The sequence below is a fragment of the Solea senegalensis genome, linkage group LG2, assembly GCF_019176455.1.
Source record: "Solea senegalensis isolate Sse05_10M linkage group LG2, IFAPA_SoseM_1, whole genome shotgun sequence".
Classification (NCBI taxonomy): Eukaryota; Metazoa; Chordata; class Actinopteri; order Pleuronectiformes; family Soleidae; genus Solea; species Solea senegalensis.
The window spans coordinates 3030841-3047800 of NC_058022.1; the positions used below are offsets into that span (position 1 = coordinate 3030841).

At 39.5% G+C, this 16960-nt stretch overlaps 1 protein-coding gene across 3 annotated transcripts in view; it reads right to left on the bottom strand.

Moving 5' to 3' along the window:
* Positions 1-16960, bottom strand: part of kalrna (kalirin RhoGEF kinase a) — a 156054-nt gene that overhangs the window by 4382 nt on the left and 134712 nt on the right. The window contains exons 41-62 of one of the 3 annotated variants that reach the window (XM_044050524.1): positions 15848-16054; positions 15624-15709; positions 13959-14105; positions 13419-13514; positions 12888-13006; positions 12728-12794; positions 11880-11983; positions 11701-11770; positions 11502-11588; positions 11104-11196; positions 10559-10609; positions 10375-10452; positions 10093-10278; positions 9391-9562; positions 9075-9289; positions 7782-8065; positions 4823-4991; positions 2454-2516; positions 2290-2317; positions 741-903; positions 522-643; positions 260-391 (exon numbers count right to left, since the gene is read on the bottom strand). In XM_044050524.1, the coding sequence (XP_043906459.1) occupies positions 260-391; positions 522-643; positions 741-903; positions 2290-2317; positions 2454-2516; positions 4823-4991; positions 7782-8065; positions 9075-9289; positions 9391-9562; positions 10093-10278; positions 10375-10452; positions 10559-10609; positions 11104-11196; positions 11502-11588; positions 11701-11770; positions 11880-11983; positions 12728-12794; positions 12888-13006; positions 13419-13514; positions 13959-14105; positions 15624-15709; positions 15848-16054 (2739 nt within the window). Of the gene's footprint in view, positions 1-259; positions 392-521; positions 644-740; positions 904-2289; positions 2318-2453; positions 2517-4822; positions 4992-7781; positions 8066-8099; positions 8197-9074; positions 9290-9390; positions 9563-10092; positions 10279-10374; positions 10453-10558; positions 10610-11103; positions 11197-11501; positions 11589-11700; positions 11771-11879; positions 11984-12727; positions 12795-12887; positions 13007-13418; positions 13515-13958; positions 14106-15623; positions 15710-15847; positions 16055-16960 lie in introns of those variants that run through there. The other 2 variants (XM_044050535.1, XM_044050544.1) reach the window with 2 other exon arrangements.

Here is a 16960-nt window from a genome sequence, read left to right on the forward strand (position 1 = left end):
GGAACGGCTCTAAATCACCAGCTAAACTTGAAAACGGAAAACTGCTAATACTAACTTGCTGATATAGAGTATATCGCCACCTAGTGTCGTGGAGGTAGACATACGTCATTCAATAATTCCTAGCTGGTTTCACATGGCTTCAGAGGACATTACATTTATTTCCTGCTGGCCTGAAAATAACCTTAATCTCATCCTACGACACGCCTTAAAAATGTAATCTTCTATGTTATGGGGACACACCCCCCAAACACACACACACCTTCCTGTCTGTACTCCACAGTGTAGCTGCTCACAGCACAGTGAGCAGATGAAGCAGGAGGAGGCCAGTGGACCATCACTGCCGTGCTGCTGGCTTCCTGTGCCACGGGCCGCCCCGGGGCTGCTGGGATACCTGCGAATGACACACATAAATAATAAATAACACACAAAATGACTGCAGGTGTTTTTAAAACTAAAATTTCAAAATCAGGTTTGGTGCTTTAAAATGGTCTAAATGATACTTTAAATCCATGCGCTGTCACCTTGGACTTTAATGGAGGCGGAGGAGGAGGCGGAGCCGTGGTCGTTAACGGCAACGCAGGTGTAGATCCCCGTGTCCTGAGGCATCAGGTTGCAGATCTTTAGCAGGATGTCACCGGTGTCCCTGCACAGACACAGAGCGAGGAAGAGGAAGCAGGATTAACACTAATCCAGGAAAACAACAACAACAGTGGTGCGGCGGCGGCGGCGGCTGTTGTCACCTGATGTCGATGGTGAAGCGGTTGTTGCTGGTCACCGGGTTCTGGTCGGGGCCTTTCAGAGTCACCGAGGGTTTGGGTCGACCACACACTTTGCAGCAGAGGACGACCGTCTCCCCGAACGCACACGCCACGTCTGACAGAGGGACGAGGAACTCTGGGGCCACTGCACACAAAACAACACACATACAGTAACGCTACACACCAGGGGGCGCTGTAGCTGCAGACTGGATTCATCTATGACTAAATGCTGTTTATTTCATGTACACTGTAAAAAAAAAAAAGACAAAAAAGTGTAATAGTTCTGATTCAAGGAGAAAAGAAAAAGACGTTTTAAGGGGAAAGGTTTGTACACAGCGCCACACACAGGCCTGGCATAAGTACTACAGTGTTTGTTGGAGACAGTTTATGGAAAACTTTTTAAATACGACAAAGAAAAAGGTCGTCAAAGGTCAAATTTTCCGTTTCCGTGTGGACGCATGTTACTTACTCGGAAAAGGAGCGTGGACGCAAGTAACCTTTGACCCACTGATACTGGCAGGTCTTTACGATGTGACCATTCATTGTAAATGAACGTATTTTTTTGGCCTTTTAACAACCTTTAATAATGTCAAAATATGAATGAAAATTAAACCACCTTAACCTGTTAAATACATGAAACCTTAACACACTTGATTTAAGGATTTGAGCAACTTAACTATTAAATTGACTTAAATACAAAAGAATGAAATGAGTCAGTATTTCACTTTGCCAGCTGAAACCAGTCTTGTTAACTTACTTGAAGTAAGTTACCAGAAAATGACTTTGTTGAAGTCACTTATTTTATATTACTTAAGTAAAAGTCTTAAATTTGGACAGTTACTGTAATTAGGTATTTAAAAGTAATTTTCTGATATAAAATGTACTTAAGTTTTAGAAGTAAAAGTAAAATTATTTTAAAAAAGGTGAGGAGTTAGGCTCAGTGGTAGGGCAAGTTGTCTTTCAACTGGAAGGTTTTGGGTTAAATTCCTGGCTCTCCTAAGTCTATATGTGTCCTTGAGCAAAGACACTCTTCTTCTTCTTCTGATTTGATTTGGTAGTAACAAAGACAGTTAAGGGAAATGTAGTGGAGCAAACATATACATATACATATACACATACATATATACACATATACATACATATACATACATATACATACATATATACATACATACCATACATACATACACATATATATGTATATATACATATATACATACATATATATACATATATACATATACATACATACACATATATATATACACATATATACATATATATACATACATATATACACATATATATACACATATATACATACATATATACATATATATATATACACATACATACATATATACATACATATATATACACATACATACATATATACATACATACATACATATATACATACATATATATATACATATATATATGTATGTATATACACACACAGAAGCTTTAAAATACACATTTGATTTGCACTACAGTGGTTTGTTTTGTCGTTTCCTCTCTGGTTTCTTACCTTCCTGGATGAAGTTTGGGTTCAGAAGCTGCAAAACAAGAACGATGAGTTCAGTTGTGAACACATGAAAGTGTCCAGCTGCGTCATTTCCTGTCGTACTGTTGTTATTTGTTATTATATTAAAAATAGACACGTTTAAGTTGACAAGACTCCGGCTCGTGTACCTCCATGCCCGTCTTTGGGTCGAGGTCGTCGTCACAGTCGGACTCGTCTGAAGTGTGGACGTCCTGGTGCAGGAGGAGACGCGGGGGAAATGGCGGCAGAAAGGTACGGAAAGCGAACAGGGACAAAAATCATGGTTAAAAAAAGGAAGAGAGAGATGAAGAGGAGAAACTGGTATGATGATGAAAAAGGCAATAACAGTGAGGAAGAGGACAAAGGCATGTTATTAACTTTCCTGATGATTTCCTCGTGTCACCGTGGCTGATACTCACCGCAGAGCTGACGTGCTTTTTGTTCTTTTTGTAATAAAATAAACTTTATTTCAACTTTATTTCTCAGCAGTGGTTTTTTCAGACTCTTTATCTTGATATTTTCACCTCAGTGTTTTTCCAACATTTTATGAAGCAGCAAACAACCAACTCTGCTGCTAATGCTTCTGTGGTGAAGTATATTATTATTACATTAGCATTAACTAAGTCAAGGGAACATTTCCATATGAATGAAAGTCTGACTTAAGTCACATTTATGACAATAAAGCAACTTAAAAATTTTCAGTAGTTTTAACTACTGAAAAAGACAAACTGCTATACACATTTGTCTTTTCGAGAACAGTTAACAAATAAACTGTGAATTTTGGACATTTTCAAACTCTAATTTCCCCTTAAAACAAATTGAAGAAAGTTGTTCTGATCACTGGTGGAGAAATTCTATCACGTAAGACATTTAGTTTTAGTTAAAATGATAAAAATCCCTTTCTTTGCTCTGGCTCAGTCAGCACTTGTTTCTAAACACCACGGACTGTGTTTCCAGTAGGAACGTTGACGTGGTGACACATGTACTGTACTGAAAACTAGAGCTGCAACTATTTAATCATCGTTTGGTTCATAAAATGTCAGAAAATGTTATAAAAAATAAATCAGTGTTTGTCAAACCTGGAAATGATGAGCAAAGAAACCCGAAAAGATTCACATTTAAGAAGCTGAAACAATCAGAAATCTTCAAACCGATTCACACGTGACTCACAATCTTTCATGTGACCTTTAGAATTCCAAAAAACATCTTTGTCTTAGACGTTCTCAAACCCTTTGTACCAAGAACCACCTGAGAAAACACCATTAAACAACAGTCGTATGAGCTTGGACGTGTCATTTTCCAATTTCCCATTTTTTTTCTTACAGTCTGTAGACAATGTTGCTTTGAAAATAATCGACATGTTAGTTCACTGCAAAAACAACAACAACAACAACAACAAAAAGTGAAAATCAAACTGTCGTTAAACGATTAAATCACTGGGATCTACGTAACGTCTACTCATGCACATGAGAGGGAGGGGGAGAAAAAACAACAACCAAACACAAAAAAATAAGTTTATTTTTCACTCAGTGCAGTCGAGGATCTCTGGGTTAAAAATGAAACTCAAATATTTAAATAAAAACAAAACACGTGCAGCGTTCTCAACCAGTTCACCACCGCGCCTTAACCTCCTGGAAAACATGAACTTTTAATTTTATAAAATACTGTAGTTGATATTATTCTTTGTAAACAGACGTAACGTTATTTATTTGCTGCGTCCTTCATCTGAAAACAGACTCTGTCACACAAAACTATCAGACCTGACAGAGGGAGCGTTTAAGTGCATACAGCAGCACAGCAGAGGCGGGCGGAGACAGAATTCATGGCTACTTTTTTGTAGTTTTAGTAGTATTAGTAGCCGTTTTAGCGATTTTAAATAAAATAATGTTAGATTTTTACAAAATAAACAGATGCTAGTGGTTGTTTCATCATTTGTGCTAACAGGAAGTAGTCACACAAACTGGATTTCCGGGGGGTGACACCTCTGTTTCTTTTGTCTTAAAAAAACGAACCACTTCCTGTGTGCAGCGTGTGGGCATGTCACCGGGTGACATGAGAGCGACAGGCTAAATCAGCATCGTGTGAAGTCATGTGACAAACAGTTTGAATGGAACCGACGTTTGTTTATATTCAAAAATGAAAAACTAGGTTTTTAGTTTAAACAGATTCATTTTTTTTGGGCAAAAATGACTTGCTCTGTGTGTGTGTGTGTGGGGGGGGTGATGGGTGTCCATGAATGCATCACGTCTCTGAACTCAACACAGTTACAGGTTCAATCCTAATTTAATCCAGGTTGAGAATCACTGCTGGATAACAAAAAAAAACACATAAAAACGGTGTGTGTGTTTGCAGGTTTGAACAAACACATGCTCTCACACACACGGGTTAGGAATTTCAAAATAAAATCCAAACGGAGCAGGCGGAGCCGAGTGGGGGGCGGGGGCGGGTTTTTTGAGGCACACATATAATATATATAAATGACATCACCAGCGTGCGCCGTCGGCCTGGGTTTACTCACTTTGCCCTTTGACCCCGTGGCGGCGGCAGAGGCCAGAGGGGGAGGGGGCGTGATTTCTTTGGCCTTACGCAGGAGGCCATTCTCGTGACCCCTCGCGACCCCCAGCGAGCCGGCGTCCTTGGCCTCGGCGCGCTTCCTGGCGCGCAGCGTGTTCCACGACAGAGACTTCCTGCACGGCAACAGGAACGAGAAACGTCAAACCAGCCGATCAGAGAGAAGCTCAGTGGGCGTGTCCAGGTTAGTCTGGCTGCAGAGACAACATCGCCGCCAGGAAGCCTGGACTTTCTGTTTGTGATGTCATGTGACGTCATTGTGATACAGGGATTATTTATGTAATTCAAACAGGAAGTAAAGTTAATTACATCACTTACTTTGCAATTTCACAATAAAATCAGTTGTATTCACAATGCTGCACCTTTAAATGTCATTCTTTAACAACTTTATTTTAAGGAGTGATTTAGATTATGGAAAACAAAAGAAAATACTGTAAACATACTTCATACTGTAGATACTGTACTGTAGATAAGTGACAACTACTTACAGTACTACCATGTAGTAATAAACATAGTTTATAACAGTTAATAAATAATAATAAATGTATTTTAGTAATTACATTTTAATAACGTATATTTTTAAGTTATTTCACATTAATAAATGTATATTTTTCGTTATTTCACGTTAATAAATGCATATTTTTAGTTACTATATGTGAATAATGTATATTTTTTTAGTTATTACATGTTAATAATGTATATTTTAGTTATTACATGTGATAATGTATATTTTTAGTTATTACATGTGAATATGTATATTTTTTAGTTATTACATGTTAATAATGTATATTTTTTAGTTATTACATGTTAATAAATGTACATTTTCCTTCAGAATTGTGAGATAAAGGTAGTGTTTTATGTTAATTTCTACATTACATTACATTAACTACATTACATGTCATATAGGATCATTTATGGATGAGTCTGATCTTGTTGCGTCTTTCATGTTGCAGTAAATTCAGTCACATAATCCAATTATCAACTGGATTTTTAGATTTTAACGTTTAGTGTTTGATGATAATTTAATATAATATTTTAAAACACTTCATAAAAATAATACAAAAACAGGACTATGTTCGTAGAGTTTTGTGTAATTGTGAAATAAATCGAATTTGAGGTAGAAAAATCCATCACTATTGAGAGAAACTTACATTTCTCCTTAACTACGTTTAAATAAACTTTTTCCTGTAAATGTAAATATGAGCACATGTGCATGTTGTTGTTGCCTGAAGCTTTAGCCAGACTCTTCTGGTAAATTAGGATTATAAGATTATATGTGAGAGGATGAACTGAAAGACTCTGGTCTTTATTTAAAGAGAGAGGGAGAGAGAGAAAAACATTCAAATTCAACACAAAAACACTGATATTAACATTTTTTTAACTTTTCTGTGCAGATAAATGATATTTTTTCATCTATAAAGCCACGTTAAATTCTTCATTTGTTAAAAATTAGTCTTTTTTGCTCCTTTTTAAAGTTTATTTTATCAGAGAAAACACTCATCGTGTAGTTGTGTGTGTGTGACTTTTGTTAAGAGTATTTATTGGATACTCATTTTGTGTGAAGCTTCTGTGGAGAGTCAGACTGTTGAGGTTAGTAAAACTCAAAGAAAAACAGCAAATTAAAATGTCACTACAATAAGAACAAATACAAAAAAGGGCTTAAATTAAACACACAGGGGGGAAAAAAAGTGCAGTTTTTAAGCTTTTTAAATCTTGTATTTCTACCTATTTCTTCTAATCTTCATAAATAAGTCAAGTAAATCACGTTTCCTGTGTACTTGCTCAGTGTCTCTCTGTTTGCGCCACCTAGTGGTGTAACCGTGCACACAGAAGCAGGCAGAACACTCCACTCCAGGGGTTTCACATTTTTTTTTTGCCGTTGTAGTTTATTTACAAATATTAAAAACTACAAACTGTCGGCCGTCTCCGGCCCTAACGCACAAAACAAAACAACTTCACCTTCACCGTCGCTTTGCTAAACTCATGCTCGAGAAAAAGGTTTATTTTTTACATATTTAAAATACATTTAAAATCACTCTCATTAGTCGACCGACAGTCACACAATGTTGACCGTCGCCAGTAAATGAAACATATTGCACAGCCTGACTTTCATTCATTCATATTCTTCTTTTCTTGTTTTTTTTCTTCATCTTAAGTAGTGCAAAAAAGGGATTTTTATTTTTATTTTCTTTTTAATTTTTAAACAGGAATGTTCTAGAGCCTCAGTCGGGGGACAAAAAACAAAACAAAAAAAAAACTTTGTACAGTGACTGCCGACACAATATAAACAAAATCGACTTTGTCTGTAAAAGAAAAATAATAATAATAATAATAATAATAATAATAATAATTACAAGGCAAGAAAAAAAAAAAGGAACAATAACAAACAACAACAAGAGGAAATAGATTGCCACAGACAACAAAATAAATCTTCTCCGTGCAGGAGAAAAAGGGGGCGGAGTCCACCTGAATGCCCCAGGTGAGCTATTTTGAGTCTTTTTCAAAAAGAAAAAAAACGCAGGAAAAAAAAGTAGAAAAATAAAGAAAAAGCAGGGTGTTAGGAACTGAAATAAGAGTCTGGGTTTAGCTCCACGTGAGTGTCCGCGTTAACGCGTGTGTGTGTGTGTTGTAGTTCATGTGTGAGCCTGAAATCCATTTTCACGGAGATAAAACTGCCTCTGAAGCAGCTTTAGACGGACAGTGAGACGTCTGGTACCGTTTGTTTTTTTTAGCTCCGGATCAGGAGTTAAAACACCCCCAAAAAAAACAAAAAAAACACAAAATCATGTGAGGTCCCAAAGTTTGTTTTTAAAGGGAGGGGGGAGAAGGAGCTAGGAGAGGCAGAGTTCTGTCGCAGCGTGCGTCTATCTGTCTGTCTGTCTGTCTGTCTGCTGGAGGGGACTTACTTGATGTTGTGGGCGTCGGCCACCGCCGCCGGGAAGGACGACGTGGAGGCGGAGTCTTTTATAGGCTTTGTGGCCGGGCCGAGGACGTGTCCCGGCACCCAGCCCTCGGCGGCCGGCGACTGGACGTTGGCCGACCGGTACACGAGGTACATGTTCTGCTGGTTGGTGGCCAGGATCTGCACCGTCTCGCCGTGGATCACGCAGATCTCGTTCTCCTTCAGCGCCGAGTAGTCCTGAGTGACCATCATGGTGGACGAGACGCCGTTGCAGCCGCCGTCGCTGTCCTACGGGAGGACAGGAGAGGATGGAGGAGGAGGGGGAGGAGAGGAAAAAAAGGAAGGAGATGATGAGGAGAATTGAGGTTAAGGTGTGACTATGTGGGTTGGACGACGGTTCTGCTGCAGGTGACCTGAACCTGAGGAGAAGCAGTGGGAGGAGCAGAGGGCGTGGAGGAGGAGGAGGGAGAACAATCTGCTCAGTTTCTTTTTTACGAGAACGGGAACAATCTCCCCTCAAAGTCAGATTAGTTGAAAGCACGGAAACCTGGCTTCCTGAGAACGTTCTGGAAACAATGTTCTGTTCCTGAACATCTTCTCGGTTCCTCCTGAAGGAAACCTTCTCTACTACCACTAGGTGGCGCCTCCCCTGCATGCACAAACAGCTCAGTTTGAGTGTTTGGAAGCCTATGGGGGGGAAGAAGGAGCTACAATAACATCTCTTTCCTGAGGAGTTAACGATCTCAATCTCTAGTTTCAGCTTTTCTTCAAAAGAAAACGATGTCAAGTTTATAATCTATGTTCCCATTTAGCGGAAAATAGACACACCACAACCACGAAAGTCCTTTTGTTCTCGACTTCAAACGACGTCCACGAGACCCATCGACAAAATAAACTCTCCAACAGAATGCAGCTGACACCACTGGGATTATCACACAGGTTCATTGTAACTTGTTTGTTCTTGTGATTAATCCACAGCTTGAATAATCTGGGGTTTTTTCAGAGAATGAAGCGGTTACAAATGCACTGTTAATTTTCCCTCAGTGGGGATTATCTCACCTTATCTTATCTTGTTTAAAACAGTGTCTTGTGGGACATTTAAACACCAGTGAAGGACAAGTTTATTTTGGAGAGTTTGGCCTGAGTGGACAAGTGTCCTGCAGGTGGCACAAGCTGTTCAGTCAAAGTGGGACACAGGGAGAGAACAGGATGCTGCTGCACCTGCAGTGGCCCACATTTTATCCTTGAGGTTTTTCCAATAATAATAACCGGTAAGAGAAAAAAAAACAGGACTGACCCTGGGGTCAAAACACGACGAGCCGCCGTTGGAGGTAGAGACTTTCATCTGGCTCCACCCTCGCTCCAGCTCCTTGTCGCCGAGGCCGACGGTGGACGACGGCCGACTGTGAGACGACATCGAGGGCCGGCTCCCCGAGGACGAGCGGTTCCTGGTGAGCGACGAGCTGCTGCCCGCGCCCTTCTCCTTCTGGTACTCGATGGGAGACTGGAGAGCTGAAATCACACACACGATAAAAGCGGCGGCGTCAAGACAGTCTGCGTGACCTTCACATGTTCCTCCTTTTGGAAGTTAAGGGTCTTCTTCTTTCTCTCACCAGACAGGAAGTTGCTCTGCGCGTCCAGGACTGTCTGGATGTGCTGCACCCACACCTGCTTGATGTCGACGTTGGCCGCCTGCAGAGTGAGACGCTCGGACGAGCCGCGGCACGACAACACGAACTTACAGGGGTCGTTGTCCACCACTTCCTCCAGACCCAGGTAGGACACCTGCGGGGGGTCAAAGTTTATAGTCAAGTCTCAACCGTAAATAGATAAATACTAACATTTTAGATGAAAACTCTTCAACTCTTTGTCAGTTTAGGTTGTTTTGCATCTTAGGCAGTTGCTGCCGATGCCAAAGAGAGGTCTCTGTGTAGTCCAGGGCAACGTTTTCTCCAAGAGGAGGTGCAGAAGTTTGGTTCTCTCTTCCTGTGCTCAGATCACTTGATTTACATCATGCTCGAAGGTTCTTCTTGGCATTTTTGATCAATAACGACACAAATATGTTGCCTACCGCAGCTTTAAAGGTCACGTAGGTCACAGGTTAATTGTCAGAGAATCAGAAGTTGAAGAAATACTCACTTAAAAATATAAGAAAAGCCTAGTTTTCATGGCCTTTGCAGAAGTAAAACAGTGGAGAGTTGTTTTTCCAGACGCCTTCATTTGTCGCACTCTTCTATCTCGCCACTAGATGTCACTGACTCTGTGTAATCCTTACAAACTGAACCAGCAGAGTGCCTCACAGTTCTTCTGCTCACCTTGATGCTCTTCTTGAACTGGTATCTCTGCGTGGACGACCCTTTCCTGAGCAGCTCGCTGAAGATGACGATCTGCTCGAAGAGGAAGACCCGCCGCTCCTTGGAGCGCGACAGGACGCCGCCGTCCTGCTCCGTCACGAAGAAGGTCTCCTGCTGCAGCAGTTTGCCCTGACTGGTCAGCTTACCCTGAGGAGGAAACGCGGGGATGCGACGCGGTCAGCACTCAACCGTGGAGCAGGTTCATTTAACGTACATGACGCTCAAATTCAGCGGTGAAGATACCTCGTATCCCTGCAGTCGACCCAGGTTCATCATGTCGTTACACAGCTTCGGGACCTGAGACATCAAATCTACCGCTTTCTGTTGAGGGGAACACAAAGAGGTGGAGAAAGAGTTCATCATTTATTTTCATGCGAAGCTTTAAAAGCAGGAAAACTGTAATCTGAGACGTAAATTGTGCTTTTACCTCAATCTGATCACAGTCTAATCCTGCCTTTGCGCTGTACTTCAGGAAGTCCTGAGGAGAAACACGAACAACAATTCATTATCAGTAATTGGCTGTAACACTAACACAACACAGTGCCTCAGATAATGTAGTTACTGATCTAGATGAACATGCAAAATGTTGTTTATTCACATTTAAACGAACGTAAACAGGGAAACAACTTCAGTTTTCTGAATCAACAATAAATCCAGCACAAATAAAGCTCATCTAACGATAAGGTTTCTGCAAACACGCAGTGGAATCTCTTGTTGTATGTTATGCAGGAAAACATACATGTATTCCTAAAGCACAAATAAAAGCAGCACATAGACGGACACAGAAAAAGATCAGAAAAATAGAATCCACAAAAAGTCAAATAAATAATGTACTATACAATAAAACATGGTACTACAGTTTGCAATAACATTAAAAGAGATTATAGAGCATGTTTTTATAAATCTACATGTGCAGAGTGACTCTCTATATAAACAATGACGATGGTGACAATGATGTAAAAGTTACAGTACCTTAAGCAGCAGCTGGTATTTGGTGATTCTCTGGATTGGTTTGATGAGGAAGTCGCTGAGGCTGAGCCTGGACTGAACCTCCTGCTGGATTCCCTGGAAGAATAAAAAAAACACACCTTCTTTATCATCGATAATTTTAATTAATTTCCTATTGACACAGGACAATAGGACATAAAAGCAGTTCTTTTTATTTTATTTTTTTTATTTAGCTAATCAATTCATCGGTCAGTTATCTTATTGATTAATCAGTTAGTTGTTGTTTAGTCTTGTTTTAGTCATTGAAAAAAAAAAATCTATTAATCAATGCGGTCCAGCATTCATTTACAGTTTAGATTTTTTAGTGTAAAAATAATAATAATGATGAAAACTGGAAAATAAAGAGTCACAACATCACTTACTTCAAAATATGTGTCATATTCTGCCACGATGAACTCAGACTTCGGTTTATTCTGACAATAAACCACATACATGTGCAGTCGTCTCTCCTGCAACAACAGATCAAATATGTCACCAGACTGAATAATGTTTGTACAGTAACAAAGAATTATTATTATTATAATAATAATAATAATAATAATTACACATTATCTAACTCACATGTTTGATGAAAAGCTCAGGAAGATGTTCATGGTCTTCCAAACATTTCTCCAGTTCTCCTACGAAGAAACTGACGAGAACACAAGGAGGATGCGACTCATTATCACAAAAAAGGCCTCTGTCAGTCGCCACCTGATCCCTATTTGGGCCAGGCTCCAGTGTTTGGGCACCAAACTTACTCTCTGTGCCAGTCGTAGATCTGGTGGATGTTCCCGAAGACGATTTTGTCTTTTCTTTTCATGTCCTCGGGGACGCCCTTCTCCTCCATTCTCTTCATGAAGCTCTGCAGGAGGTCACCAAAGTTTTTTTTTTATTTCAGGAATAAAAGTTTTAAAAGTGGTAACCGGAGTAAAAAGGAACAAAAGAGGTAAAACAGAAAACCTTTTTTAACGATTAAAAAACTAAAAAACAATTAAAAACAAAATATAATTAGTTAAAAGCACTTTTAAACAAAAAAAGACAGTTTAGATAGACAGATAGTTTACATAGCCAGCTAGCTAGTTACAGTATCTTACATGGATATCCTAGCACGATAGATAGCTTAACTAACTAGATAAACTTGACAAACAGCTCGTTATCTTACATGGATATCCTAGCTCAATAGATAGCTTAACTAACTAGATAAACTTGACAGACAGCTAGTTAACTTAGATGGATATCCTAGCTCGATAGATAGCTTAACTATCTAGATAAACTTGACAAACAGCTAGTTATCTTACATGGATATCCTAGCTCGATAGATAGCTCAACTAACTAGATAAACTTGACAAACGGCTAGTTATCTTACATGGATATCCTAGCTTGAAAGATAGCTTAACTAACTAACTAGATAGACTGACAGCTAGTTAGCTTAGAAATAGCTTAGCTACAGAGACAGAACAACATGAGGACACCTGGAACGAGGCAAACAATACACAATAAATCCAATTACAGTTAAAACAAGTGTTAAATAGTGTGATATGTAGCAGTAAAGTGACAGGATAGTCTAAAATATAATGGAAACAGCAGAGACAGGCGAGTGTCTCACCTCCACCACCGTGCCCAGGTCTTTGACGTAGTCCCTCTCCGTCTGAATCAGCTCTTTGAGGACAAACCTGAGCACAGAACAAACAACGTTCATTAACTTTCTACTGCAGTGAGACACCAAGAGTTCAAAAAGTTGTAGTAGTAAAATAAAAAGTACTCACATGCGTCCTCTCATAGCTTTGGCTCGCTGCTCCAGCTCAGGGTTTCTCGGCTGGACGGGAGTGGTTTGTTCGGGCGGAGAGAGCGGGGAGAACCCGGGGTACGCTCCTGGTTCCAGAGTCTGAGAGGAGACGAGTGCGACATCGTACATTTTTTTTTTTTACCATCATGAAACAGAATTTTTGAGGAAAATGAGAAACGCCACAAAATCTTTAAAATGTCAAGAAATGAACAAATGTACAGGAATCAGAACCAGAACGTCAGAGTAATGATAGGGATTAACACGGTTCTAAGATGGCTGCCGTCTTGACTTTTGTGCGACTAGGAACCTGGAAATTTGGATTACTGTTGACCCACAATTTGGACCCACCCCTAGTCACTGTCACGGTTTTATTAATTTGGTAAAATGAGGACAAAGTAATTCAAACAGGTGAAGCAGGTCGTGTTCAAATTCCAAAACAAAAGGAAACTACCATTTCTGAACCAAACCTGTTAATACGGCATATGCGAAAAAGTCGCAGACATGCACTCACCATCTTGGTTTTAACCAGTTTTTCTATGGCGCTAACCAGCTCTGCGGCGCTGGGCACCTCAGAAGACGACTGCAGGGACGTTAGCAAGGACGAAGACTGAGGGAGGAAGATAAGGAGGAAGAGGAGGGTACAATGCAAGGGCAGATTAGGATTAGGATTGAAAGGAAAGAAGGGAAGGCGGGACGTGGAAGAAATATCAACACAAAGGGAACAAACGGCAGAGCAAGAGAGGCTGTTAGTTAGCAAAGGAGAGCGGCAGATTAGCGCCGAGCTACATGCGAACAAAAATCATCTTTACAGCTCTCACACAGCAAATCCAAATCTAATTAAATTCTTAGAATGAATAATACAATTGAAGAATAATATTCCCTCTAAAATAGAAGAATGTCTCAGAAATGTGAATATAAACGTTTTAAAGAAAACAGGAGGAAGCTGAATGAAGAGGTCAGATAAAATCAGAATTTAGAGGAAAAACCTTTCCAGACAAGCGTGAGGAGAAGTCTACAGTAAGACGTCTTTGTCCTCTTCGTCCTCTCTCACCTTCTCATCCTGAGCTGAAGGATCCTTGATGATGTCCATGGGAGGAGGCAGAGGAGTGTGAGCCTCCTCGTCCTGCTCCTCCTCGCCGCCGCTCTGCATGCCGGACGACGTCTTCGAGAGGAGGTTGCTGTCTTTACTGAGGACTCTCTGTGGACGGGAGGGACAGAGTTACTGACTTGAAAGGAATTTCATGCCCAAAAAGAGAAAAAAAACAACCCAAAATGAATCCGGTCGTCCTTAAGTCTCCATTTAGGTTTGTGCCAAATATCACAGGATAGTTACAGAGGCCACAGGATCCAAACTATGATGTTTTCATTTTAAAAGTACGTTTTTTTTGTTTTAATTAAACAGATAGTTTAGTGCCACAACTTTGACGTCTTTTTTACTTTCCTCTCACTTTAAAGGCACGCCCTAGAGCCAGAGCTTCATGACAGTGTGAATGAGGACAAAAACAAGCTGTTGTTCAAGAGAATGTGGGTATCTGCCTGTCCAGACTAAACCACACCACAGCTTTCAAACAAAAACAGGGCCAGCTATCAATGTGTTACACAAAAAATAGATTCATGTGGATTGTAGCCTGAACTTTTACGCTCACAGAGCAAAAAATTATGATTTTTTTCGACGATTGATGATCAAAACCTAATCAGGGTGATATGATATTCACAGACAAATGAACCTACATATTGATTTTTTGGATTTTCCTAATTTCCCATCAGACTGAGCTCATCATATACATGAATTTGCCACACCCGTGCGTAATCTGTGTCAACATCTCCTGTGAAAACATCAGATTTCCTCTAAACTTTATCAGTTCCCAAATCAATAATCAAAAGAGTGGGAAATCGCGAGTCATTTTCTGCGGGAGTTTTTCTGAGTAAGTTGTGATGAATCACGGATGAAAAACTCGTCATGGTTGTGGTCAAAGGAAAAAACAAAAAAGAAGCTTGAATTGTTCAATCAAAATTAAAAAAAGCTGTAAGACATAGAGGAAGTGAACATGAACAGACAAGAAAGTTTTGAACGTCATGTGTAATCTGTGAATAATTAAGGAGTTTGATGACAAGTGTGTGTGTGTTTATGTGTCAGCTCATGGAAAGAGGAACTGTATATAACTAAACATTATAATACTGTACATTTTTCAGTGGTTAATACTTCCCATCTTCCCTTAACTTGTATATACGTCCAAAAAAAAGGAACAAAAGAGGTCCAAAAATATATATATAGTTAGTTAAAAGCACTTTTAAACAAACACAAGATAGTTTAGATTCCATAGCTAGCTAGCTAGTTAGTTTAGGTGATAGCCTAGCCTGATAGATAGCTTATCTAGCTAGATAAATCCTAAATCGTTACCTTATTTCTATTTTTGTTGTGATTTTTGGCCACTGCAAATTTCCCCGAATTAAGGAATATTTTACCTAATTCATGAATATACAAATGTTTTTTCTTTGATAAAAGCTTGAAAAGTTCACTAAAACCAAACATTTATGTGACAAAGATTCTGGTATCTAATATGAATACACAGCACAACGCAGATTGTATTTCTATTTAAAATAAGCAATATTGAGAATAACTGATTTTTTAAATATAACTATATTTTATCAGATATAAAGGGAAAAAAAGGGACACTGTGTTACATTTATCATATACAATTGACTCTTTTTTTACCTCTTCAATGTTGTCGTCCTGCAGTGTGAGGTCCGGTTGTCCCAGGTCAATACTCTTCCTGTTCTCCTCTCTTCCAGTTCCAGGTCCTGTCCATCAGTCAAACAAAAAAACACACTGACGTAAACACACTGTGGCTCACTTTAGCTCATTAATCACAAACGACACAGTTAAATCCACATCTCTATCTCTTCAAGGAGAGAGAATTTCAAGTGTGTGTTTCTTACGCGTCTTATTCTGTTTGTTGTTGGGCAGTTTCTTGACGGAGCTGCCGTGGCTGAGGCGGCGGACCGGACTGGTCAGCCATTTTCTCAGAGTGTTCCCAGAGCGTTTGGGTCCCGGCGAGCTGGACTGCAGCGAGTTGAGGGACGGCTGCGGCTGGAGGTTCGCCACGGACTCGGTTTTCCCGTCAGAGCCACTGACCGGGTAGTTTTCTGAAGATGCAAACACACAAAAGGGTCGACGGTTTAGTCACATTTACTTAGTCATCAGTGAGCATGTTTACCACAAAATGTATGCTTATTCTCATGTGAAAATCTCATTTTTATAGATCGATTCTACTAAAAAACTTAAAATTCTCTTTGGTTTCGTTTTACAAAAGCCACAGGCAAATTTAAGTGACTGGTGATTATGTTACTCTGCTTCACTTGTTGCAGGTTTAGCTCTTGAAAAATGAAAGAATAGCACATTAAATTCACTCCACGTGAATATCTTCAATTTACAGTTGAGAAAACATTTCTGATATCAATAGTTTTAATCACAATAATGCTCTAAAATACATTTGTTTAACCCTTAACAGGTCCTTTAATATCCTAAATCTATATTTTTTCCACTTAAACAAGATCTTACAAACTACTTCAGCCTGGTCTATACATATCAAATATTCATTATATTTTGAGGATCTTAACCCTTTAAAAACAGCCGTTTTCGGCAAGTTGACATTCTTTGCCGCTAGGAACAAATGTGTCAGTTTTTAGTGAGAGGCGACAATTCAAAATGGCGCGAAAATAAAAAACTACTTTTGGCACAAAATGTCCCTCGGATCTCTTCAGGGTTAAACTGTGAGTAATCAGTGACATCCTGAATTTAAACTATGACGTTGATTTGCAACTAAAATACAGAGATATGGTGTGTAATCCTCTTATTTTAGCTTTTAACAGCAAAAATAAGGTTACTTTTTAACAAATGTCTATAATCAGAGATTCCTGGTTTATCATTTTAACTTTAATGCACAATAACTGCTGTAAAGATACCTGAAACAAATGACTTAAAATGAAATATCTACAAATATCTGCGTTTTTATTTGTTATGTTACAGCTCAACAGTAGCATGTTTGGATC